Raw genomic sequence first — 26,289 nt, 5'->3', positions numbered from 1 at the left:
ATAACCACTATCTGATGAACCTTTAACCGGAGTTTGTTTCATAGTACAATGGTAGCAACAATATTTCACAACCAGGTGTGGTCTAGGTGTTTTAAGGTTAGTCTCTATTACTTTCTTGTCAACTGGAGATGGTGATTAGACGCTGAAAAGACAAGAAAGAACTACATTTTGCAGGAAAGGAGGTGGAAAAATAATAATCACAGCAAAGCAGGACACAATGGAAATGTTTCCAATGGGACATGCTTTGGGGGAGGAGGAGTCTCAGAAGGTAAGTGAAATTTAAGGCTAAGCCTCAGAAGCGTGAGCAGCCAGGAAGTGAATTTAGTGGAGATTGAATGTTAAAAGTGTGATGATAATCATGTGAACAAAATCAAGAAATAAAATGTTATCAGCAATGTCATTTTTTTTTAATTTAGGAAATAAACAATGGAGTTTTATGCATAGAAGATGCATAAAAATGTCTGAATTAGCACACCAACATGTTAATGTGTTTAAAGAAGCCATTGATGTACTAAAATAAACCTTCTGTGATTTTTCCCAAGTTACCACCTTGATTATTGAAATTTAGATTGTAACTCTTGGAGATGGAACATTTTGGCTGTTACTTTCCTCTGCTTTCCTCTGAGTCTGAGAGGGTACGACTTGCCAAAGGTCTCCTGGTGGGTTTCCATGACTGAACAAGGATTTGAACCCTGCCTCCCAGAGTCCTACTCCAACATTCAAAGCACTGCATCACACATTGCTATTGTTACCTTATTTTTAATCTTATTATTCCCACCACCAACGTCATCTTCTTCTTCTTCTTCTTCTTCTTCATCATCATCATCAATAATTTTAAAATGATACATTCAATAATGTGTTCAGAAGAGGAAACTTTAGAAATATGAGGATGAGTTAAAAAGGAAGATGAAAGAGAAGGTCAAAAGTACTAAGAAAGCTCCAACACAAATAAATTTCATTTCATAAAAGGTAATATCTGTCAAATGATGGAACCAATTAAAATGTGGAACAGAAAAATCAATACAGGTTTTTTTAAATTTTGTTTAGAATTTCTGGAATTCTAGAATTTTCTAGAATTTATGGCACTGGTCAGGAAAAGTACAAAAAAGTCCCAAGATCTCATCACCATGGTAAGCAACCAGTGATGAGAAACAAAAACCATCTAGTCTGAACAAGGTGAACAAAAAAAGAACATAAACACAAGCAAAATTTTCTTTCAAGAATATATATATATATATATATATATATATATATATATATAGGTTTTTTTAATGGATCAGAAGCAGATAATAAGTAGATAGTCCCTTAGACTGTTGGCTGATAAGGGAGTTAAAAAAAAACATTAAAGGAGAATAAGGAGATTATAGAGAAACTGAAATAATTATTTGCATCTGTCTTTACTGTAGAAGATCTAAAACCATGGAGATTATCAGGTGGTGGTGGGGAGCCAGAAATAAAAGGCAAAGTTGCATGATCGCACTGAAGATTTTCAGACACATTGCACTTATCCAGGACTTAACCCATGAAGACCCAGGAATGCTCAAACCATTTATGGGGAAGTCCTGGGAATTGTTTGTTGCTGGGACCTTCCTGGATCTTCATGGATTAAGTCCTGGATAAGTGTGACATCATCTGAAAATTTTCAGCACGATTGCGTGACTGCCTTTTTCTTCCCCGATTTCCCCCCGTTTGATCATCTCCCATGCCTGATCTGATATATAGGATCATAGAATCATAGAATCTATGATTCTATATATCAGATCAGGCATGGGAGATGATCAGACGGGGGGAAATTGGGAAAGAAAAGGGTATACTCCTGGGGTATGAAGTTTCAAGAACTGAAGCAAAGTAGAGGGATGGAAAAATATGTTCCATCACTTTCTCCCATATCTGAATTTCATTATGACAAAAATGAATGGAAACTAAATCCTCTCACCTATCTTTACTTCAATCCTATCTCAGTAGATTTTGGAGATGTTTACAAGCATCAGCAAGTATGTGGACATAAGCAATTCAACAGAGATTGGCATGAATTCTATTTTTAGTCCTAAACAGAATAAACACATTGAATACCTACTGGGTCAACCTATGTCTTAACTCACCCTTCAGCAACTGGGACTAGCCAAAAAGGATTCCAACCATTGTTTCCTTACATTTTCAATTTTTGGAAAATAAAGACCATCACCAAACAATCCTGGGGTAATTTTGCAGTCCTGGGACTGGTTAAAAAATAGGAAGAGTCTACATAAATAAGTTCTCACAATGGAGGAATGTCAAAAGGGGAGTTCTCTAAGAGGCTGTATTGGAACCAGTGTTTTTTTTAAAATTGCTGATTTTTAGGGAAGCCATCATGCTGTAGTGGATTGAAAATTGGATTACAGCTGTGGAAACCAGGTTTCGGCCATGGAAACCACTGGGTGACCTTGGGCAAGTCTCACACTCTCAGCCTCCAAAGAAGGCAAAAACCAAACCCCTCTGAAGAAATCTTGCCTTAGAGTTGCAGTAAGTTTGAAACGTATTGTGTACTTGAAGGCACACAACAGAAAAAACAATTAGGAGTTAGAAGGGGGAATGTGAAGTGACCAAGTTGTGACACTACCAATTTATTTATTAAATTTAAATTATACCAGAAACTTCCAAAAGGATTTCTTCAGATTTGGAAAATGTACATTGAAATGGTAATGTAGTTCAATGTATGTTAAGTGTGACCTGATGCACACTGGAACAAAACAATCATAAGTCCCTATACATGCTGATGGGGTCTAAGATGGTGACTGACAAAAAAGGATTTTGGCTCATTTTCTTCTTTGCATGTTGATTCAACATGATCATGAAATAAGTGAACAGTAATATGATTAAATGAAAATCTGGTAACAAGAGGTTGTAATGGCCACCAATTGGGAAAGTTTTAAAAGGAATTAGAGAAATTCATTTCTGCTGATAATGCTGACTATATACTACTTCTGGGAACAGAAAACTGGGAGTTGGGAAAGGAAAATGAATACAGTACATTGTTTTCTCCAATAAGAATTCTTCTCCCCCTCCCACCATAAAATTTTCTTTCTAGCATTGTAGAGGTGACATTGTAAATTCTACGCACCTAAAACTTTTATTCCACCCCCAGTATTTTTGTTCAAACACACACACAAAAATCCATTCAAAGAGATAGCCGTGTTAGTCTGTAGAATCAGTATGTAGACAGATCTTGTAGCACCTTTGAGACTAACTGAAAAAAGAAAAGAAATCGGCAGCATAAGCTTTTGTAGACTTCAGTCTACTTCCTCAGATGCATTGGAAACAGATTGTAGTCTGCGAAAGCTCATGCTGCCAATTTCTTTCTTTCAGTTAGGAGTTTATCATACTGGCCCTAAAACAGACTCAGTGTGTTCTAAATGTGTGTGCGTGCGTGTGCACACGGAACGAGATGGGGCCAAAACCCCCATTTTATCGCACACTGGAATGCTGCCTTTGCCGCCGGGCATTCCAGTTGCGTCCCCGTTCCGTCCCAGAGGATGCCATTTCTGAGAACTGTTTCTAAGCGTTCTCAGAAATGGCGCCCTCTGGGACGGAATGGGGACGCAACTGGAATGTCCAGTGGCAAAGGCGGCATTCCAGTGTGCGATAAAAGGGGGGTTTGGTTCCATCCTGTTCCGTGTGCGCATGCGCACACATTTAGAACACACTGGGCCCGTTTTAGGGCCAGTATGATAAACTCCTAAGTCTCAAAGGTGCTACAAAGATCTCTTTATGTACAAAAACCCATGATATAAAAGCACATACAAACAAGCTTCATTTATATACCGCTTCATACCGCCTAAGCAGTGTCTAAGCGGTTTACAATGTAAGCTAATTTGCCCCCAACAATCTGGGTACTCATTTTACCGACCTCAGAAGGATGCAAGCCTGAGTCAAGCTTGAGCCCTTTGGCTGGTCTTGAACTCACAACCTTGTGGTTTTGAGTGAGTGGCTGCAGTACAGGCATTTAACCACTGTGCCACCAGGACTCCTGTGCCATCATACGTACAAGGTTGGAACATTACAAACATTAAAAAAAAAGCACACAACCTATACACAACATCCTTACATACACATCTACAACTACTCAGTGTAACATAATCTGACAAATAACACACCTAAAACTTTTACATTTGTTGTGTTGGCATTCCTTTTGTGACTTTGCCTGCCCACTTTCTTTGGAGGCCTAAGCTGAACAGCCAAATGAAGTTTGAAGTGACTTCAAGTTTTAAGTTACTGCAATGCTAGAAATTTGATGGCTGGAGGAGAATTTCATAGGAGGACGGAGATACAAAATTTTTATTTGCAAAATCAATGGCTTTATTTTGCCCTCTTCCCCCAGCTACACTCCCACTTCTGATCTTAAAGGTAACACATAGTCCTCCCCTCTGCTCTTCCCCAACAAGGGATGGTGGTGGTGGGTATGGGTTATCACACTGTAACAGTGAGGGGAGGCCTTTGGATGCAGAGGGAAGAGAGTACCAACCTTCAGAATGACCAAAAAATGCCAACAGTGTGCCAGCCAATGTCTGAAACAGCTCACATATGGATTAGCACTTCCTCACCTTCCTTTTGCTTTTAAAATTAACCTTAAACCAAAATGTCAAGCAGGTGACAATCTTATAATGATTTCTATAGGCAAAGCGGCATCTCCAAGACAGTATTTTTTGTGCAGAGGACAACAGCCTGTATTTTACATACAATGGGAAATCAAATGTTCTAGAAGTCAGAGACCTCAGCTACCAGGTAAAGGGTGACATTTGTTTATATTCATCTTGTTCTATCAAAGACTTAAGTTGGAATGCTTGTTTTAAAAAATGCTTGAAATGCTCAAGCCATTCTCTAAAGTTATAAGGACATCCCTGAAGCGACAGCTAATGGTTTGCAAATCTTTCACAATATAAATAGTTCTGGGTTAGGAGGAAAGGAATGAAGAATGGGGAGGGAATAGGAATGGCAAGCAAGTATATAGGTGTCGGAAGAAAGATCTGGAGGTACAAGGGAGAGATATACACATGAAGATGTGAGACTATGGGTCAGACTAAATTATGCAGGTAACATATAGTTAGAAATGGGAATTCCTTCAGAGCTGAAAGACATTTGCTTGTCACAGCACAAGCTTTTCACACTTCATGTCCCCTAGATGGCAAATTCAGTTTGTTTTGTGACTTGCCATTAGGAGGTAAATACAGGCTTTTTTTTTTTTGTAAGTCTGATTGTTCAGGAAGGAAACTTTACTAGAACATTTTCTCTGGAACATTAATATGCTCTCAGTGTCCAATGACATTGTATCCATGGCATATAGTTTAACCCTTATTATCACTTGTTCCGTAGCAAATGTACCTGTCATACTGTAACATAACTCAGCCTTAGATTCAGAATATAAAACTCAATGGTAGCAAGTGGCACACACCTTGTGTATTGTTCCTAGGCTTTTTCATCAATTTATAGCAAGGATTACATCCACTAGAGTTTAGCACAGCAGCAGACATGCTGGCTAGGGACATGCTAGGGAGTTGCAATTTTAAAAAATACCTTTTATAAGCTCTACATGTTGCCACAAATGTGACTTGGGTCCAAATCACACTGCAGAAATTATCCAGTTTCAGACTGCTTTAACTGCCCTGATTCAGTGCTAGGGAATCCTGGAATGGTAGTTTATTGTGGCAGCAGAGCTCTCCAACAGAGAAAGCTAAATGTCTCACAAAACTACAGTTCCCAGAATTCCCTAGTATTGCGCCAGAGAAGTTGAAGTGGTCTCAAAATGGATTATTTTTGCAGTGTGTTTTGGATTTAAGGCTGCAATCCTACACCATCAGAAGATAATCTGCAGCCTGCAGGTTACATGTAGCCTTCAGAATTTGCGTGTGCCTCCTGTCATGGATGCTCCTCATTTTCCTGAATCACCTTCCTATGTACCATCACCGCTAGAGATTAACATGTCAGAGAATTACTCCAGTGCTAGAGTCCTCCACACAGCCTTTTGGTAGGTTGTCGAAAGCCTGATAGAGATAGGAAACATAACAACATAATAGCAATAAGAAGCACAACATGATAAAACAATCTTCACACGCCTTCTTATTTAATTCTAGTCTGGGATGGCCATATGTCCTACTTTAAAGAGGACAGTTCTCTAACTAAAGGCATTTTTGAAGGGCTGTTCAGTCTACATCTTATTTAAAGAGAAAGACTCATGAGAAGAAAGAAGAGCAGCAAAGGACATGGTCTCTAAAAAAAGGGTGGACTGCTACCTGCTAGGGGTAGTTTTGCTGGAGATTTTGCACTCAGGGAATTGGATTCAATGGCCCATGACCCCCATTCCCACTCTATGACTATGAATTCTATGACTCTAAGAGGTCTAATCTACACTGCAGAAGAAATTATGCATTTTGACACCACTTCAACAGTCCTGACTCAATGCTATGAAATTCTGGGTTGTGAGGTTTTGTGAGCTATTTAGTCTTCTCTGTCAGAGCGCTCTGGTGCCACAACAAACTATAAATTCCAAGATTCCCTAGCATTGAGCCATGGCAGTTAAAGCAGTGTTAAACTGCATTATTTCTGCAGTGCAGATTGGACTAAGGAGTTTATCACATGGACTTTATAACCCAACTGCACCCTAATGGGATGCAGCCAGGATGCAGGCGGGAATGATTGCACTTAATTCACATTTAATTTCTGTGGCTGAGTACAGTCCGGCTGCATCCCAGGTCCCAGGCACTGCTTTTCAAAGTTGGAAAGCTCCCGGCTTTGAAAAGCAGCTTGCTGAGCATGCCTGGGACCTGGGATGCAGCCGGCTGTACTTGGCCGGTGAAATTAAATGTGAATTAAATGTGATAATTCCTGCTGCATCCCGCATCCCAGCTGTATCCCATTAAGGTTCAGGCAACTTAAATGTCCATGTGATAAACTCCTAAGACAGCAAATGGAGCAGGTCCACAGGTCACCTGGTCATATCCACTATGGGGAGATTGATTATATTTTCATTTAAAATATAATAATTGTCAGAGATCCTGCACTGGAGCCATAGTGCTTCAGTTCCTTGATCCAACCCTTGAAGCCCACCTTAATATTCAGTCACTCATCCCAAGTGATGGAGTTCAGTGATACAGGGTATTGCAGGATGATGAAACCAATCCCCTCTTGCCAATGAGGGGGCTGATCACATCATCCTGCAATGTCCTGCTCACCAACAGAACTCCATCTCATGGGATAGCTGACTGGCTTTTAAGGTAGGTTTCAGAGCCATTTGTGATCATAGTAATAATGCCATGATCGTGAATGTGAATACTAAGCAGTTATAAGACCGTACAAGTCTTGGTAAAAAACAAATAGTTTCACAGGATGCCAGACACTATTTCTAAATCATTTAAAAATTGAAATTTAAGTATTTAGGGAAGGGTCTCCTCTGTAGGAGATATTGAAGATTACTGTGATGAAACCCATGAAATTGTTGGACACTTCACTTGGGAAGAAATTGGGGTAGAATTTGAATGTAGGTGTCACAGGTTGTAAGGACTATCAACTAGACCACCATGGCTCTTGACCTGTTTAAAAATACACTGGATTGTCCTCTTTCAGACAAACTTTAGACAAACATTTCTCCTTTATTTTTTGCTAGGTTAATGTGGCCCCACAGATTCCCTGGTTTGAAAAACTAGCGGAGCTGGAAATGCCATGGACATGTGCCACAGACAACGAATCCCACAGAGTAGCCATACAAAACCTGAACTTCAAAGTCAAGAGTGGGCAGATGTTAGCCCTCATAGAGAGCTCTGGTAAGGATTATACCTACTACTATGTCATAGAATTGTAAAGTCACAGAATCATAAACTCATAGAGTTGGAAGAGACCACAAGGGCCATCCAGTCCAACCCCCTGCCATGCAGGAAATCTCAGTCAAAGCATCCTCGACAGATGGCCATCCAGCCTCTGCTTAAAGACCGGGAAGGAGACTCCACTACACACAAAGGGAGTGTGTTCCACTGTCGAACAGCCCTTACTGTCAGGAAGTTCCTCCTAATGTTGAGGTGGAATCTCTTTTCCTGTAGCTTGCATCCATTGTTCCAGGTACTATTCTCTGGAGGAGCAAAAAACAAACTTGCTCCATGTCACCTCAGTCTGTGCCATAGTCCTACTTCCATCACCCCTTGGGAAATAAGGAATGTGTGTGAATGTTGTGTGCCTTCAAGGCATTTCTCATTTATGGCGACCCTAAGGCAAACCTATCATAGAACTGAAATTCTTTTATTACGGTCAAAGACCAGCATCAATATAAGATATAACATAACCTGTCATAGAGTTTTCTTGCCCTGTTTCTTCAGAAGGGTTTTGCAGATGGCTGGCTGACTTGTGATGTAGTTGGGAAGGATTGCTTTGCTATGTCTTCTGCATTTTTGTCATAACTTCCAAAGTGCAGTATCTGAATTGGCCACATGGGGAAACAAATTTCCAATGACACAATAGGAACAGTAACATATGGGTAACAAGTAATAGTAAACTACCTTCCTTAAATGCAATAACAGTAAAGGGTAGTGTCCTGCAGTAACACTGGGTGATAAGTAAAGTAAAGTAACTAGTTTTTAAAAAGTAATATTCCAAGCTTTCTCACGCATGATTTTTAATCTCTTTTATTCCCAGCTTGTGGAAAAACATCTTTATTTGATCTGATAACATGTAGAGACCATGGAGGCAAAATTACATCTGGTGAAATTTTAATAAATGGAAAACCGACCACTCGCCAACTGGTGAAGAAATGTACAGCCCATGTACGGGAAGATGACAGACTGCTACCCAACCTGACAGTCAGGGAAACATTAATGTTTACTGCAAAACTGCGTCTCGCAAAGATTTCAGATTCAGAAAAAGAAAAAAGGGTAATTAGAATGAAAATTAAGTTGTCAAGAATGTATTTAATAACATTAGCTAAGTGACTGTGTGAGTTGTTGGATAAAGAAAATCTCATCATCTGAATGTGATTATTTGTCCTTTTTATCAATAATGAAGCATGTTTTGCCTAATATGTCCTGTTTTCATATGGCTTGCTATTTTACTTGTTCTGTGCTCTTTGATAGAAAAATATGAATTGGCATCTTGTCATGTAAATGTTTATCTGATTCTTGAAGGAAATGCAAAGGAAAACGAATGACAGGCATTTTTATAAAACAGCTTTTGGGGGGATAAAAAATGTAAATGGCAACTGTCTATGTAGGCTTGAGCAGAAGATGGAAATGTTACTTTTTAAGACTGTAACTCCTAGAATTCCTCAGCCACCATGGGGACATGCTAGCTGAGGAATTCTGGTATCCATAACCAAAAAGTAACCTTTCCAAGTTGTCTTAGAAATCTGGGCTGTGATGGAGAAAAATCATAGAATCCTAGAGCAGGAAGGGACTACAAGTGGGAAAGATGTTTTTCTTGCTTGTGCAGTAATCACAGCCGTCCCTTTGGGTATACTGCCCCACCAGGTGACACCTCCATCTGAGGTGTCGCCTGGTGTGATCCGTATCCCCTCACTCCTCTAATGCTGCCACTGGCACACAGGGTGAAAAATAACCGCCAGCCCCCCACATCAGACAGTCTGAAAAGCACTGCTTTAGAGTCTGCCTGATCTGAGTCACCAGCCTGGAACTTTCCTTTGTACAGAACTATTTGTGGAAAACGTAATTTAGTTCTACCCACTAATATATGTATATTACATGTGATATTTGATTTAATGCAACAAATGATATACTGGCTTGTCTCATGAATTCTTCAGGTCGAAGATGTTATAGCAGAACTAAGGTTGCGGCAATGTGCAAATACAAGAGTAGGGAACGAATACATCCGTGGTGCTTCTGGGGGAGAGAGGAGGAGAGTAAGCATTGGAGTCCAGTTACTGTGGAATCCTGGTAAGAATAAAGAGGGAGGTTACTATACAGAAAACGGATTCACGTGGGGAGTCTAAATATGTACTGATGGCTTCATTGTTGTGATGTTCACTCTCGTCCTGGTATAATCTTTTAGTGAATCTTAATGTTTTTAATGTTTAGTGTTTTAATCTGCCAAATTGTTTAACTGCTTTTTAGATAACTTCATATTTATATTTTTATCAATATTTTTGTATAGTTTTTAATCCGTATTGCTTTAGATATGTTGTTAGCTACCTTAAGGCCCACTGTTGGTAGGAAAGCAGGATATAAATGGATATCCTATTCCAACAGGCATTCCCCGAATAGATATCCTGTGGGCCTCCCCCCTCTTTCGTGGCCAAGAGGTTGGGCTATGGGGCTTTTTACTGTTGGTTTTGTTTGCTGTATTGTATGTATTTTAATTTGTTTATATTTTAATTGTTGTAAGCCGCCCTGATCGAAGGAAGGGCGGCATATAAATAAAATTTTTAATTATTATTATTATAAAGAAAACAAGCAAACAAATCTCTCTCTCTCTTTCTCTCTCGCGCTCTCTCTCTCTCTCTCACACACACATTACACATGGATATAGGTCATCACAAAAAAGTACAGATATGATATAAACATAATGAATAAATGATATATTATAATGTTAAAACATCACATTAGGTGTGATATTAAAACAAACTTAAGCATTAAAAGCATCTTGATTTGAGGTATCACATATGTTCTGCGTGTTATGGAAATACATGGTTCATTCATTTTCAATTGAGTTTACTTTATAAATTAATATGATGATGCATGGTAGATGGCTGGTGAGGACACTGCCTTGCAGATGGAGTTCATGAACATAATCCCCATCTTCCTCTCAGACGCCTTTAATAATGTGATGGATAAGTGCCCCCAAAGGTTTGTTGTGTGCAGCTGGAGAAAAGGTAGTCTGGAGGCCACATGTAGCTTCTCAACTAGTTTCTATAGCCCCCAAATTCTGCAGGACCACTCCAAAGCCCTCAGGCTACCAACATTTCAAAAACATTTTGTGGTGAAACGATGGCCCCAAGTGGCTGAAAGATGTCCCAAATACTACTAGTTGGAGTCAATTTGATCCTCACTCTCACCTCCCTAAGAAAGCTTTTAAATCCATTTTGCTGCTGAAAAAATAAAACTGGAAGTTATGTGGTATTAGTTCCAGTCACACACACCAAGCATGTGTTGTAGCCCACATTGGAGGTGAAATATGACCTCCCTGCCACAGCTGTTTCCCACGGTGTGGGCCTTTAGGTATCTATAAAGGCATCACAAGTCAGAAGGTATGTGCAGATGGATTGTTCTTAAAGGTTAAAGTGCTACTTGAAGTCTGAAGGACTATGGTTGCCAACTGAAAATTAGGGTGATGTTTCCTGTTGTGTGTCTTCATGTCATTTCTGACTGATGGTGAACCTAAGGTGAACCTATCATGGTTTTTTGTTTGTTTGTTTGTTTGTTTGGCAAGATTTGTTCAGAGGGGTGGTGGTTGCTCTTGCCTTCCTCTAAGGCTGAGCATGTGCGACTTGCCCAAGGTCACTCAGTGGGTTTCCATGGCCGAGCAGAGATTCAAACCCTGGTCTCCAGAGTCATAGCCCAGTGCTCAAACCAGTACAGCATGCTGACTCCTGCCACTTTAATGATTGTATAGAAGGATTTTCAGCAGGTGTTACTTGTCATGCAACCCATGCAGAAATTCCCTCTTCTACTCAACCATTAAAGGTACAAGAGCCCTCTCCAGTTTTCACTCTGGCCTTTAGCATTTTATATAAGGGACACCATTTAACTACGCCATTGTATTTAATGGGGCTTCAGCATCCATGGATTTTGGTATCCTTAGGGGTTCTGGAATCAAACCCCAACGGAAATCAAGCACCCACTATATTTAATTTGTTATCAAATATTGGCTGCCAGGTATGGGGGCAGGTGTTTGGGAGATTTTCATCCTGATGCATCAGAATAACTTGATTGATTTGGTCAGAGCTTGGAAAATCAGTTTCCAGAAGAATTAATATGTAGAAGTCATCCCAAACTGAGCTGTGGTGCAAGTAGTAGAATGAATATAAAAGCATGCTGAAGCCAGCCCAAACTGAGCTGAGCTATGGAAAAGTTAAAAATTAACTGTCTAAACTCTGGACTTGCATAGACGAGAGATGCTAATTGCTCTTTGGCCTCAGTAGCATAATACCTTCAGGTAATTTTGAGATTTTTTGACATGATCTGAACCCCTGATCACACAGAGTTCTAAACAGAGGCCTTCGTCTTTAACCCTATATCTGCCTGCCTAAAGACATTCATGCTGTATGCATGAAGAAGGGTTGGCTGTTTTCCTATCACACTTCTGTTCAACATGTGAAGAAAATGTTTGGACTGGTCTCTCTTCTTCTCAAAATCTGGATTACTATTATCTCCAAAGAATTGCCCTGCATATTCCATGTGATAACCTGTTTTTCCTTCCATAATGGGATCTTCTCAGAGATATGTGTCTCAGTGATGAGAGTTGCAAATTAAGCCCAAGTTTATCTTTCAAGAATCAATCACAACAAAAGCATACACAGGTGAGGACAAGCATGTCCTGTGACAAATAGACATCTTCCATAACTTAAAGAGTTCCTCTACTAAAAACATGCTATACTTATCATAAGATGAACGGGGAAATCTACTAGCTTTATTTGATACAGGAACAGACTGTGCAATTTTTAATTTGCTTTTGTTTTTGGAAGGAATTCTGATATTCAGTGATCCTACCTCAGGACTGGACAGCTTCACTGCTCACAACCTAATAATAACATTGTCCAGATTGGCCAGAGGAAACAGATTAGTCCTTCTGTCAGTTCACCAGCCACGATCAGATATCTTCCAGCTTTTTGATTTGGTGCTGTTGATGACATCTGGAGTCACAGTCTATTCTGGTGCTGCCCAGGATATGGTCAAATATTTCACACAAGTGGGTTATCCCTGCCCGACATACAGCAATCCTGCAGATTTCTATGGTTCGTATACTTAGTGTTGTTAGGAGAATACCTTTTCTTTGAGCTTATTTGTTTACTACATGCTTCTGCAACCCAACATCAAATGTTTGTGTTTCTCCAACCCTCCTTCACCATCTTCCCAATGCTGATGCTACTAAAAAAAAAAACTTCTAGCTAGACAGAAGACAAGGAAGAAAAGGAAAGGTTGGGCAGGCATAAAAAGACTTTGTACAAAGGAGCTTCTTTCTCAGAAGCTAAATGTTTTACAAAACTACAGTTCCCGGAATTCCCTAGCACTGAGGCAGGGCAGTTAAAGTTGTCTCAAACTGGATTATTTCTGCAGTGCATCTGGTACCTTGGCCTTCTAGAGTCTTAGCCTAACAGTCAAATCATTATATATACTGACCCTCAGATTTCTAAATAAAATAATCAAATCAAAATGTATTATTCCCCTAACAGCTGCTCTCTATCAATTCATCTGTTGAAAAGAGTGTTTCTTTTAAATATATTTTTGGCATCCCCTACCTTTTAAACAACAACAACAACAACAACACCCCATTCCCATGTGTAGAAAAATAGCATACCCAGGATAGCCTCTTCTTTCTGACACACTTCCATGAATTGAGGTGAATTTACCTGCACAGGGGAACATTTGACAATAAGGGAGAAGTTGGCTATTTTGCACACTTTAAGCTAAGGAAAGCTTTACTATTTGTTTCTTCTGGTGGTAGCTAAGGTAGAGTTTATTTCAATAAATGAAGAAGAAGACTATAGATGTACTGTTCCAACTACAGAGGAGGCAATTTTGAGAAACAGTTTTTTAGGCAATTAGAAAAATGTTAGAGTGGAGCTTTGGAGAATAGTCTTGGTTTCCTCTAGTCTAGAAAGGATAATTGTAAATGTAGAGGTAAAACTATGCACAAATGCAGTGGTGATATGTGGATTGTATGATTTTTTGTTGGGTACTCTTTTACAGTTGATTTGACAAGCATTGACAGGCATACTGAGGAAAGAGAAATGGAAAGTAAGCGAAGAGTTAGCTTGCTTGCTGCCATGTTCCATGAAAACATCAAACATTTTGACGATTCGTTGTGGAGAAGCAGCCGAAGGGAGAGCGTGACACCTGTTTCTGAACCCAGGTTAAAAAAAATAGCATAAAAGATTTTCTCTGACAATGAACTTTTGCACAAGTCTTGAAACATTCCTGTTTTCTTTTTTTCTTCAATTTCTGACAGCCCGCCATTCACTTTGGAAGAGGTGATTACTATCAACACCCCTACAGATGATCAGTTGCCAGGATGGTTACAACAGTTCACTATTTTACTAAGGTACTGTTTGAAGTATTGGTCTGATGCCTCTCCAAGGTAAGAGCCAAATAATAACTGAGGTGGGCAGTGGATGGAAATCTAATTAGGATGCCAAGAAGCCAAGATGACTGAATCGAGACTGTTGCATTTTGGACAATCAAGCTTGGTGAGCTACAAGACAACAGGTAAAGAGGAAGATTGCGCTGCAGGTGAAAGACTCGATCAAGGAAGCCACACAACTGTAAGCTGGCAAGACCTGAACAGGGCTGCTGATTACAGGGTGATTTGAAGTTCTCCTATTCATTGTTGTTGTTGATGTTGTTGTCTAGAATCATAACACAATGCTCAAACAACTACACCACACTGGCTCTTCTCTCATTTACAGGACTGAAGTTGACATGAGTGCAATTAACAACAAATGCATTTTGAAGAACAGAAAAACATTATTATATGGAAAATAGCTTGCAAAAATATAAAAGAGTTGGGGCAAGTGGGAAAAGATGCAGACCTTTGGAAAAAATATTGCACAAAATGTGTACATTGAGAGTAGTGTGCATGTACAAATACCTGTAATGAGGTTTTTTTTAATGGATTTTTCTAGACTGGTCTGAAGAAGCATGAGCTTTTGCAGTACAGCTCATTTGTTTTTCCCAGAAATTGGCAGCTGCTGTTGCATCCCTGTTCATCTGTTCCCTATCAATAGACTTTTTTCTGCTGTTGGGGAGCAGGTTTTGTTGTTGTTGTTGTTGTTGTTGTTGATCACCATGCATTACAACTACAGAGGTTGTAGGCACACAACAACATCAACAACAACAATGAATGGGAGAATTGAAATCACCCTATTATTAACATAGTACTTTACTGGGTCTGCAACAGAAAGTTCTTTTAAGATGGCAGTGTTTTCTTTCTTTCTTTCTTTCTTTCTTTCTAGAATTAGTAAGCTTCTATGCCTTGCTATCAAACTAGCTAACAGGATAGGTTGGAAGAGTTGGGCAAATTAATACATCTTCATCTGATGCCCAACACATATCAGGTTCAGTGCAAAATGGCAGGTCTTCTTGGGGAGGGTGTTTTGTAAGCAAAGTGCTACTCATCAGAAGGCCATCACTGAGATCAGCTAAGTTTAGAAAGTAATGGGACCTACAGATATACTTTCAATGATGTTTTTATGTTCAGTTTCATAATAGGAGAAAGGAGTGAATCAAATGCCTGGGTCTCATGGTATTTTGAGTGGGATTCCTGATCTCAATAATTATGTACTCTAAAATTCAAAGCATTTTGGTTTCATTTTTTCAAAGTTTATAATCAATTTGGTTTTTTGTTTGTTTTTTGTAGTCGTCAGATCTCCAACGATTTCCGAGATCTCTCAGCATTACTAATCCGTGGATCTGAAACTCTTCTCATGTCTTTACTAATCGGGTTTCTTTATTACAACCATGGAAATAGCAAGCTGTCTATTCAGGACTTGTCAGCTCTTCTGTTTATGATAGGAGCCTTGATTCCTTACATTGTGGTTCTTGACAGTATCACAAAATGTAAGTTTCAGTGTTACCAGCGCAATCACAATAGGAGTTAAAAAGAAAATTTTGGTAGACAACAGTATAAAAAAAAAACACAGTGGGTCCATTCTAACAAGAAACACTTTCTATTGTAGGTCACTCTGAAAGAGCAGTGCTTTATCAAGATTTTGAAGATGGGTTGTATTCTGTCAGTTCCTATGTCTCTGCCAAGGTAATTAGTTTCAGTTCTGGTAAGACCTGCTGTTTTCCTCTGAAATACAGAAAACTGGAAAGTACAACAGGGACATGGGGAGCCATGGCTCACAGCTTGAAGAGCACTGACTTCCCTGCTAGAGGAAAGCTTGTTATTTTAACATTGTAGCTATAATTGATTGTAGGGTTGTTGTTGTTAGAGGTTCTCAAGTTGACCTCGACTCATGGTCTCTCTGTGGATGAGACATCTCCAAGACCTTTGATTCAGGCCCAAGGCCTCCCTAATTGAATCTAGCCATCTGATATGCGGTCTTCCTCTCTTTCTACTACTCTACCTCTCCCAGCATTATTGTCTTTTCTCAAGAGTCCTGTCTTCTCGTGGTCAAAGTACAACAGCCTCAGTTTAATCATCTTGTCTTCCAGGGAGAGTTCAGGCTTGATCAGTTCTAGGGCCCATTTGTTTGTCTTTTTGGCTGTCCTTGGTATTCTCAGCACTCTTCTCCAGCACCACATCTCAAATAAGTTGATTTTCTCTTTATCTGCTTTCTTCTCTGTGCAGCTCTCACATCTGTATATGGCAATGGGGAATGCAGGGGCTTGGATGATTCTAACTTTAGTGCTCAGTTGTACATCTTTGCTCTTTAAGAACTTGTCTAGTTCTTTTATCACTGCCTTTCCTATTCCTAGTCTTCTTATCTTTTGCCTGCAGTCTCCATTCTGATCAATGTTTAATCCAAGGTGTGAGAAATCTTTAACAATTTTAATTTCTTCATTGTCTAGGCTGTATTTATTTAGGTTCTCCATGGTCATTATTTTTCACACGAGGCCTAAAAAGCAATTGCTTTCATTGAAGACCTCTATCGTTTCCTGCAGCAGTAACAAATACTAAGGAAAAGGCAAACAAACACTGGGCAAAGCTCTTGAAACGATATGCTATCAGCTTTTCTTTATGTTCAGCGGCAAGCCTCTTTAGGATCTGTCTAGTGCTGTCATTGCTGCCCTTGCCAATCCCAGTCTTCTGTTGTTGTTTTTTTACTGCAGTGTCCGTTCTGATCAATGTTTGATCCTAGGTAGGAGAAAGGTGGAGTCTAGTAATATACTGTTGCTTTGTTGCAGTGAATTACCAGATGATGATGATAGAATCATAGAGTTGGAAGAGACCACTAGGGCCATCCAGTCCAACCCCCTGCCATGCAGGAAATCTCAATCAAAGCATACCTGACAGATGGCTATCCAGCCTCTGTTTAAACACCTCCAAGGAGGGAGACTCCACCACACAATGATGATGATGATGATGATGGTGATGATGATGATTGGTTGGAATTCTGTATGAGCTACTTAGTTAACTTCACTAAGTAATTTCTCTGTCCCAACTCCCCCCCCAACCTGATGCAGCAGCAGGGGGCGGGACGGGGTGGGGGGAGTATCATGGCACTGATGTCACAAAACAGTTACAGAGGAGTAGATCTAGGTAGCTGTTCTGTATTCCTGGTCACTGCTTAGTCCTGATCATGACACTATTGCACTGTTAAAGTCAGGACAATGTTAAAATTTCAAAAAGTTTAGAATTTAAAATAGAATAATGTAAACAGGCTAAAGGCATATTAAGCAACTGAACAAATTAAAATAGGCTAAGACATTTAGAACAGTTTAAAAACCATGTATATACACAGTTTTGATAGACTCTCCATGTTGTTGCAATAAAAACCTAGAGGAATAAAGTCCAGTCTTGAATGGGCTCCAGAGCTTGGAAAAGTTATTTTTTGGACTATTGTTGTCAGAATCCCCTGCCAGTGTGCTAGTCTGGAAGAGCAACTTTTGCAAGTGTTGCATTGATCTTGCTAAGGTATTTTTAAAATGTTAATGATGTTGCTTTTCTCAAACAGATATTAGGAGAACTTCCTGAGCAGTTCTTCCTTGTCATAGTTTATGGGATTCCCATCTACTGGCTGGCAAATCTCAGGCCTGATCCGGAATGTTTCTTTCTGAACTTGCTGCTCCTTATGTTTTTGACATATTGTGCCCGGGTAATGGCCATGTGGATCTCTGCCCTGGTGCCAACATTGCAGATTTCAGCATTCATTGGCAACATGTTATACACAACATTCTTCCTGAGTGGAGGTTTTTTGATAAGCTTGGAAAACCTATGGACAGGTGAGTTGAAGATATCAGAAATACAAGCAAAATACTATTAGGCAGAATGAGTCAGCTACCTCAGGCAGCAGATTTTGAGTGTCATGAAAGGGCAGCAAATTGTTAGTTATTCTGTTTTTAGTGCTGGAAGCTGAAGAGGGATTTTACTGGGAGAAGGGATTTTTAGTCTCTGGTATATAACTCTGTGCCCAAATAACTTTGGCTTTGGGTACTATGCACCTTGATCTGAGTGGGTGGTATTTGATGGGTTGCCATTTGCTACTCTGTCACAAGAATGAACATGTATTGAGCATCCTCTGTACACAATGTGTGGAAGGGGAGAAGCCTAATGCTCCTGGTTTCTATGTGGTTATGAAGTGCAGTGTGGAATGCCTGGCTTGAATGACATGCTTGGTCAAGGGTTTACATCTGGCCCTTCATCAACCAGAGGTTAAATTGAGCTCCTCTCCCAGAAAACAGCAATGCCTTGAAGGTCTATGAATTATCTTCAGGGAGTCTGTGAACTTGGGACAAAAAGCTGATAAACCCTATTGGTTCCATAGCTTTCATTGGATTCTCAGAGGGGACTGTCTTGCTGTTGTAGCCCTTCTCTCAGAGGTGAGGTATGCATAGATCTCCAAATTTTGTTGATCTGCAAGTTCCATCTGCATAGCCAATAGTGGAGGGCAGAACTCTGGACATGTACATTTTCACCATCTCTCCCCGATCCTATTTTAATGTTCTTAACTTATCACATAAACTATATCACTGCTATAAATTGTGTTGAAAAGCTAATAATTCCTGATGAAAAGTGTTTTCCCTTCCCCGCACTGAAATTGTAGCTTTCCAGTTTTGGATGAGTCGTTTTAGATACTCCTGACCCATTTTAGTAAATTGTATTGTACTAAGTTATTTCTATCTCTTTTCCAGTTCCATCATGGCTATCTAAAGTAAGTTTTGTCAGATGGAGTTTTGAAGGTTTAATGCAAATTCAATTTAGAGGATTCACTTCTGGGAATTTAACCTATCCAGTTCCTGAAACACTTGTAAGTCACATTATTTCTAGATATATTTATTACATTGTATTATTTCAATTAATATAATTTGTCAGATATTATAACTCTGAATTAATGAAAGAGAATCAGTCTTACTGCAATCTTTTGACACTAATGCAAGTTTTGCTTCAATATTCCCACTTATATAGCACAGGAAGTTAAACCTGTAGAACTTCCTTCCAAATAAATATACATAGGATGTGTACTGTTATTTGTTCTATGTAGATCACTAACATAAGATTACAGTTCGTGGGGGATCCATTCTGAGCCTCCCTACGGATAAGGAAAAATGTGGGACGTCAAGTCTCATTGCCCTCAATGGCGGGTGTGACATATGTGCGGCTGAGTGCATGCACCCCCATTGAAAGCCATCCACGGTTGCTTAATCCGCAGATGGCAAGCTTGTGGATATTGAGAGTCCCCTGTTTGAGACTGAGGAGTCTGACTATGAAGTCCTAGGACAGTGCTACTCAAAGTGGTGGTCCATGGACTGGTGCCAGTCCCTGAACCATTGGCTGTCCATCCTTGGTGAGTTTTCAGGAAAGAAAGGAACAATTGTAGCCAATGGGCACAAATATAGTACCAGTCTCAGACCTATACTGGCCTGAGTACACAAAAACTATGATAGCCCTAAGGACAAACTGTCAATAGTCATAATGCTGAACCCCAAGCATCTCAAGCAGGTTTCTGATAAGAGGTTTGCCTTGTTTATTTTCATATTAATCAGGAGATTGAACTACAATTCTTAACATTTCTCACTATTGGCTATGCTGGTTAGGTATAATGGTACTTGCAGTCTATCAGTATGCAGTCAGGCCACACATTATATAAACAATCATAGACAAAACTGACCATAACTGAAGATATGCCACTTGTGAAAACTGAGGCACTGTGTGTGTTTGTGCGCACATGCATATACACATGCATACATATATATTGGTTGCATTACAATTAATCTCTCTGAGATCTGCTTTACATGGGGATGAGGAGATTCTTGTTTGGTGAGCTAAGAGCATAAACCTTGGGCTCCTGTTTTATTTCCAAATTAAAATAATATCTGTCTTCAATATGAGGTTCTCAAGGTAGCTTATAACAGATCATATGTCACTTTCTCACGTCTTGTATGGAGTTTTTTTGTGTGACATAAGGCATCATCACCCACATTCAGAAAAAACTAGACAGGTTAGAAAGTCATGCAAACTGTCAAGGAAGAACTACAAAGCACCATGATCTATTATCCCTTGCTTTTCTACTCCTTCATCTTCGCAGTTATTTTTGTCCTGCTCCACTCCTTTTCTCTGAATTCTTAGGGGAAATTGTTAGCAAAGAAAATAAACTGAAAGGATGGAGAAAGACTACCAATGTTTTTTCTTCTCTCTGTATTTTGACTGCAGTCTTTTCCACCCTTTTCTGCCTGTTGATGGGAAAACCTGGAGAGGCTGGAATCCTCTTTTCTCCACCAACATAATTATATTGGTGGTAAAGCAAAGTTGGCTTAGAGATGGGAGCAAGTTGAAAAAGGCTATGGTCACAAGTGAAAGACGCATTTGCCAATGATACAGGCAATTTTCTAAGCTACCTTTTCCAGAGCACCTTAGCTTCAACATGTTGCTCCCCCTAAAAGCCGTGCATTGAGAAATAGATGGCTCACAGTGAGCATATCCACACTGATTTGACCAGAAAGTCCCAGATTTAGTTTCTGGAGGCACTTAGCCACAACTGCTGCCACCATCCCCTTCTTGTGTGAATGGGGGAAGAGTTCAATTGCTAAAGTAATGGACCAACAAAATTTTGCCCAGGCTGTAGTGTGCATATAATGTACAAATCACTGACCCAAACATTCTTACCAACTGCATGTTGGCAAACACAGAAAACATCTCAACTGATTCTTCTCCCCTTCATTGCCTCTGCTGCAGCAGAGCTGCACAATGCTTAGGTCTGAGTACCCCTCAGGCCAAAGACATTTAGGAGTCAACCAGCTTTGGGAAGTTGCAGCATTCAGATAGCTGGAAGGCAGCTGGTGCACCTCTCCAGAGTAAAATAATACTTTGCTCTGGAAGTGGAGATTGAACATGTTCAAGATGGAGTAGGTGCCACAGAAAGGAAGTGGATAAGAAAACTCACTGGAGTGGAGGCCTAGGCAGACTGTTACTTACCCCTAAGCTTCACTGTTTGTGTAATTTGTGCATTCCATTATAAAATGCAGGGGCAGCTGTAGCGGTCTGTAATTTTTTTTATGGGGATCCTTGATAAATCGTTCTTGGGCTGAGATACAATAATGTGTAGGGTAAAAGTTTTTAAGACAGAACAGCACTAAGTCTCATCTCAACCTACTGGGATTCAACATTTAGCACTATAGTTTTCTTTCCATGGCTATTCAGTAGCTAGTCAAGAGCATGGAAGGGGTCAGAGTAGTGTCTGGCTATGTTCCCACAGCAAGGTGCAGAGTGATTAAATCATCTGCGGAAACCTCAAGAAGTCCCTAGCAGATCTCAGTGGATGCTGTCCATGGTCTGTATCTGGATATGGGCACAAACAGTGAGGGAGGAGGCTTTGGTTTTTGGAAAGGGAGAAAGAGAATACCAGCCTCTGCAATAACCAACAAAAGATATACCTATGTAGGGTTGCCACATTCCAGTCCCTCATATCTGGGCATATAATTTGCATTTTATGCCAATTATTATAATCATGTATATTATTAGTTTGCATTCTGATTATGCAAACTCAACACATTAATTATTGCAGTTTTTCTAACCTCAGTATCAGTATCAAGTTAAGAGCTTTTTAAAATTCTTATTTCCCAACTGATGTGAAGGGAGGGAGGCTTCCAAGGAGCCCCAGAGAGTAAAGGGACTCCCTTTACCTTCTTGAGGCTGTTTGGAAGTGAGATTCTGCTGTGCTGCCTAGCCCTAGGCTCAAGCCGTTGACGCAGTCACCACACAACACAAGGCCATTTCTCCTTTCCTTTCCTTTCCTACCTTCTGGGCCTGTTAGGGGAAGGAGAGAGGGAATGGAAGAATAAGATGGCAATGCTAAGCCTGTGCAGTAGCAGCCGGAGCCTGCAGGGTGGGATGAGGCCATTTCCAAGTTTGGGGCCCAAACAGACAGACAAAATAAAGCTGCTTCAGGTCACTTTGGGGGTCTGCTGTTTAAATTATGCATGCATCCTAAGAGGTCGGAGGCTGTGCCAAAGACACACTCCAGTCCTAAAGACTGGAGCACAGCCTCTGGCCTCTTAAGATACATGTGTCATTTAAACAGCATAACTCTAAAGTGACCCAAAGCAGCTTTATTTTGGCCTGTCTGTTCAGGCCCTTAATCCCCAGCAAGGTCTATTCTCACAACCAACATTCCTCTACATATTGTTCTTGAATCTTGGCTGGTGAGAGCACCATGGGAGGAGGGAGGCATAGTTTTCATCCTGGTCAGCCAAGCTGCAGATGGTTTACCCTCCTCTCCACCTACCTGCATTATCTCTGCTTGTGTGTGCTTCACTATAACCATGCCTGTCAAAAGAGGAAACACAAACTCTCCCCCCACCCCACTTTTCTGGTTTTGTTTTGTGAACAGTAATTCCCTTCACCACACCTCAGCAGTGAATTTGCTGGAAAACAGTGTTTAGACATTGTGTTGCACCACCTCCCAAATGATGCACTCGTCAAGAGAAGTGTCACAGTTCTTGTTATGCCTGTCAATCATAACCGAAGAGCCTCTTCTCTGAAACTTATAGATAGCTTCCACAAACTGCGGACGTGAGGGGAAAGAAAACAAAACCCAGAAGGAAAAACAAGTTCGTTTCTTTGCAGAACTGCACACCAAGGAGATTTTAAACATAAGGCTGTGATATTTAGAAAGTTGATTAATCAATTAGGCCAAGAGATTTAAAAGGGCTGCTCTTTTACGAAGTAAAAAGTTATGAACTTAAATGAAACATTTATCCTCTTTTGCATCCCTGCCTCTACTAAGATGGACCTTGCTGTAACATAAAAAAGCATGCTTTTATCATCAGACAAACGTTTTATTTGTATGTACATTTAGAAATTTAATGTATCACTTAAAATTCATGTATGAATAATTGAGTAGAATTCCTTTCATTGTATGTGAGCCTCCCCTTTTCACAAGCTATTGTGTAATATTTGTGTTTACAGGTGCTCCAAACCATGGGTTTAGATTCCTATCCCCTCTATGCAGTTTACCTCATCTTGATTGGGATGACCACAGGCTTCTTGGTTTTATACTATTTATCACTACGGTTCATCAAACAGAAATCAAATCAAGACTGGTAGCAGCATCAGAGAAGGAACAAGGACAACGAAGGAAGAGAGATAACATGTGTCAATATTAAACATCAGATCTGACTCAAAGGCAACACTTTAAAATGTCTTGTAAATGCTATCCATTTTTATTAATGTGCTACACAGAGAGGTACATTTTGTCCAGTTTACTGTACGTTGTGGGGTCAGAGTGGTATGATGGTTTGAGTGTTGGACTATGACTCTGGAGATCAGGTTTTGAATCCGCACTTGGCCATGGAAACCCACTGGGAGACCTTGAGCAAGTCACACTCTCTCAGCTTCAGGGGAAGGCAATGGCAAACCTCCTCTGAACAAATGTTGCCACGAAACCCCCATGGTAGGTTCATTTTAGGATTGCCATAAATTGGAAAGGACTTGAAGGCACAAAAGCTCTCAATTGTGCAATAATTTGGAAGAACCACCAGATGGCAGCAAAATACAGCTGGTTGAATACTGAATTTTTCCTGTCTTTTTGGCACATTTTTCTTGTAGTTGAGGAAGAAACTAGATTTTAAGCCAAGACTTCAGTATTATATTACATAGTTGTGATATGACAACGGTTAGATCCATGCAGCCTGCATATAACAGTATATTTCAAAGACTGAGATATTATTCTATGAGCCTTCCAATAAGCTATGAACAAATGAAAGTCCTGCATAAATTAACTGCACCAGGGAATACTAACAATTAATATGCCTATGCCTTATCTAATTAATAGACCTTACTATTTGTATAGCTTTTGAATAATACGGAGAATTAAAACAGAAGTATAGACCTCTTTATATAAAATCTAATTGCAAAGTGTTCTTCCTCACAAAGTTACATTCTGGGGAAGAATGCTTTGCAATTAGGTTTTTCTTAAAGAGAGTTAGTGCATAAACTGAACTTCCATTGCTTTTTATTTAGTTATTGTTTGATGTTTTTATCACAAAACCGGATTTTAATGGGCTAAATCCAAGTGTTAGCTCCGAACAGAGTTGAACAATTATAACAGTGGAAATTTGTTGAGTCAGCACTTTCATTGATTTAATGGTTCTTAATCTAGTTGGGACTAACAATTAAAATGTAACCCATTATATCTTCATCCCCCCCCCCCCCCCGCAAGATGTGCTTTAGTACAGTTTTTGTTGTACTATCAAAATTTTACTGGCAAGCAAAATACAGACCAAGGAGGAGGAGAAAGGATGAGGACCTTGTTGTTTAACACACTGCATTACAATAAAAACCAAAGCCGATGTTGTTAAACTGCCCTATAATTACTACTTAAAATTAAAGACAAAAACTAAGACTTAGTATGTCTTCTACAGATCACTATGTAGAGATCACTATATTGTTAGTTTATTATTAATGTACATATAAACACTGTTGGCAATCTAAGGGGAAAAACACTCCCCGAATAATTGTAATATACTTCTGAAAACATTCGTGACACACACATACACACATATATGGATTGCTTGTAATGGATTTGTTATTGGTAATTGCCATCAAGTCAGCTTTGACTTTTAATGGCCCTTATGTATGAGAGACATAGGCGCGTTCCGGACGGGCCCTATGGGGTGCTGTCATTACGCGTGAGGGGCAGTGCTTCCTGACGCACCTTGCCCTTCGCGCGTAACGAGTACGTCAAAATGGCGGCGCCGCATACTGATGGGCGCCACCATTTTGACGTTGCGGACACACAGCATCCGGACGTCATGCACTGGAAGTGGTGTTGCAGACGCACAGCATCCGGACGTCATGCACTGGAAGTGGCGCTGCGAGTGCGCACCTCGCACCTTGTGGCGCCTCTTTCTGGTTGCAAGAAGAAGCCCCATTTTGGCACTTCTTTCTTGCTGCGCCCGGGAACCGCGCAGTTTGGCTGCTGCAGTTCCCGGATGCAGCAACCAGCAGCGGCGCGAGACCGCCCGTTTTGGGTGGTCTGTAACGTGCCATACTGTCATCAACAGTCCTATTTAGGTCCTCTAGATCCAAAGCTGTGGTTGATCCACCTGTGATGGAGTCTTCCTCTTTTCCTATAGCCTCCCACTTTACCAAGCATTGCTGTCTTCTGTAATGAGTCTCGTTGTCCCATATTTTCAGAGTATGATAGCTTCATACTTTCAGTTCAGGCTTGATTTGCCCAAGGACCCATCTGTTGGTCATTTTGGCCACTGATTGTATTTGTAGAACTCTTCTCCAGCGTCACATTGGTTTTAATAGGGACGTGGTGTGTTAAATCATTTGTTCTCACAAGTGAGGATAAATAATTTAATCAGTTTTATGCCTGCTGCCAGATGATGCAGTTTTGAAAGGGGTCTTGTAAGATGGAGGCGCTCCCTTCATCCCACCCCATGTGCCATGAGCAGAGGATGTTAAGATTGCAAAGATTAGGAGGCTATAGCCTTCCAGAATCATCTCCTGCCTCTCTTCTTCCTGTTTCATATGCAACATCTGAAGGGTGTAGAGGGAAGCCAGGTGAAGATCTCAGGGCGAAATCCTCCAAGATCCTTTCCTAGCTAACACTCCAATTGTCCCTGCACATTGGAGGGGGAAGCCAAGTGAAAATCAGGAGACTACAGTGGGCCCTTGGTGGATAGCAAAATCTGTGGATTCTCAAGTCCCATTAAATACAATGGCATAATAAAATGGTGTCCCTTACATAAAATGGCAGAATCAAAGTTTGCTTTTTGGAATATATATAAATATATATGGAATATTTTCAAGGCATGGATGGTTGAATCAGTGGATACAGAGGTCCAACTGTATAGCCTTGCCACTTGTTAGCTGGTTCAAGATGCTGAGATGTTGTTATCATGTGCTGCCTAGTGGATCATTGTGCCACCAATTAAAGCCATCTGGGCAAGAGAAAAGAGGAATTACTCAAACCAAACAAATCAAACAATA

The 26,289-nt window shown here is 40.2% G+C and overlaps 1 protein-coding gene across 1 annotated transcript; it reads left to right on the top strand.

Moving 5' to 3' along the window:
* Positions 1-217: 217 nt before the first annotated feature.
* LOC149310551 (ATP-binding cassette sub-family G member 8-like) lies at positions 218-23,394 on the top strand. The gene is made up of 13 exons (XM_089528421.1): positions 218-268; positions 4,654-4,761; positions 7,637-7,793; positions 8,656-8,891; positions 9,773-9,905; positions 12,653-12,922; positions 13,878-14,026; positions 14,159-14,229; positions 15,544-15,743; positions 15,863-15,939; positions 17,807-18,074; positions 18,984-19,099; positions 23,257-23,394. The coding sequence occupies exons 1-13, from the start codon at positions 218-220 to the stop codon at positions 23,392-23,394; spliced, it is 1,974 nt and encodes a 657-aa protein (XP_089384547.1).
* The last annotated feature ends 2,895 nt before the right edge of the window (positions 23,395-26,289 follow it).

This window comes from Sceloporus occidentalis, unplaced genomic scaffold (genome assembly GCF_023333645.1).
Source record: "Sceloporus occidentalis isolate IW3139 unplaced genomic scaffold, rSceOcc1.0.p SCAF_6, whole genome shotgun sequence".
In the NCBI taxonomy this organism is placed as follows: Eukaryota; Metazoa; Chordata; class Lepidosauria; order Squamata; family Phrynosomatidae; genus Sceloporus; species Sceloporus occidentalis.
The sequence above is the reverse complement of the archived record's forward strand: the minus strand, read 5'-3'. Positions and strand labels throughout refer to the sequence as shown.

What these genes read in the sequence shown, in the direction of transcription:
- LOC149310551 (XM_089528421.1), top strand. Translation starts at nt 218, where the DNA reads ATGGAAATGTTTCCAATGGGACATGCTTTGGGGGAGGAGGAGTCTCAG. An exon ending in ATTCAGAAAAAGAAAAAAGG is followed by an intron (nt 8,892 to 9,772) that starts GTAATTAGAATG and finishes TGAATTCTTCAG; the next exon opens with GTCGAAGATGTTATAGCAGA. An exon ending in CAGTTCACTATTTTACTAAG is followed by an intron (nt 14,230 to 15,543) that starts GTACTGTTTGAA and finishes TGTTTTTTGTAG; the next exon opens with TCGTCAGATCTCCAACGATT.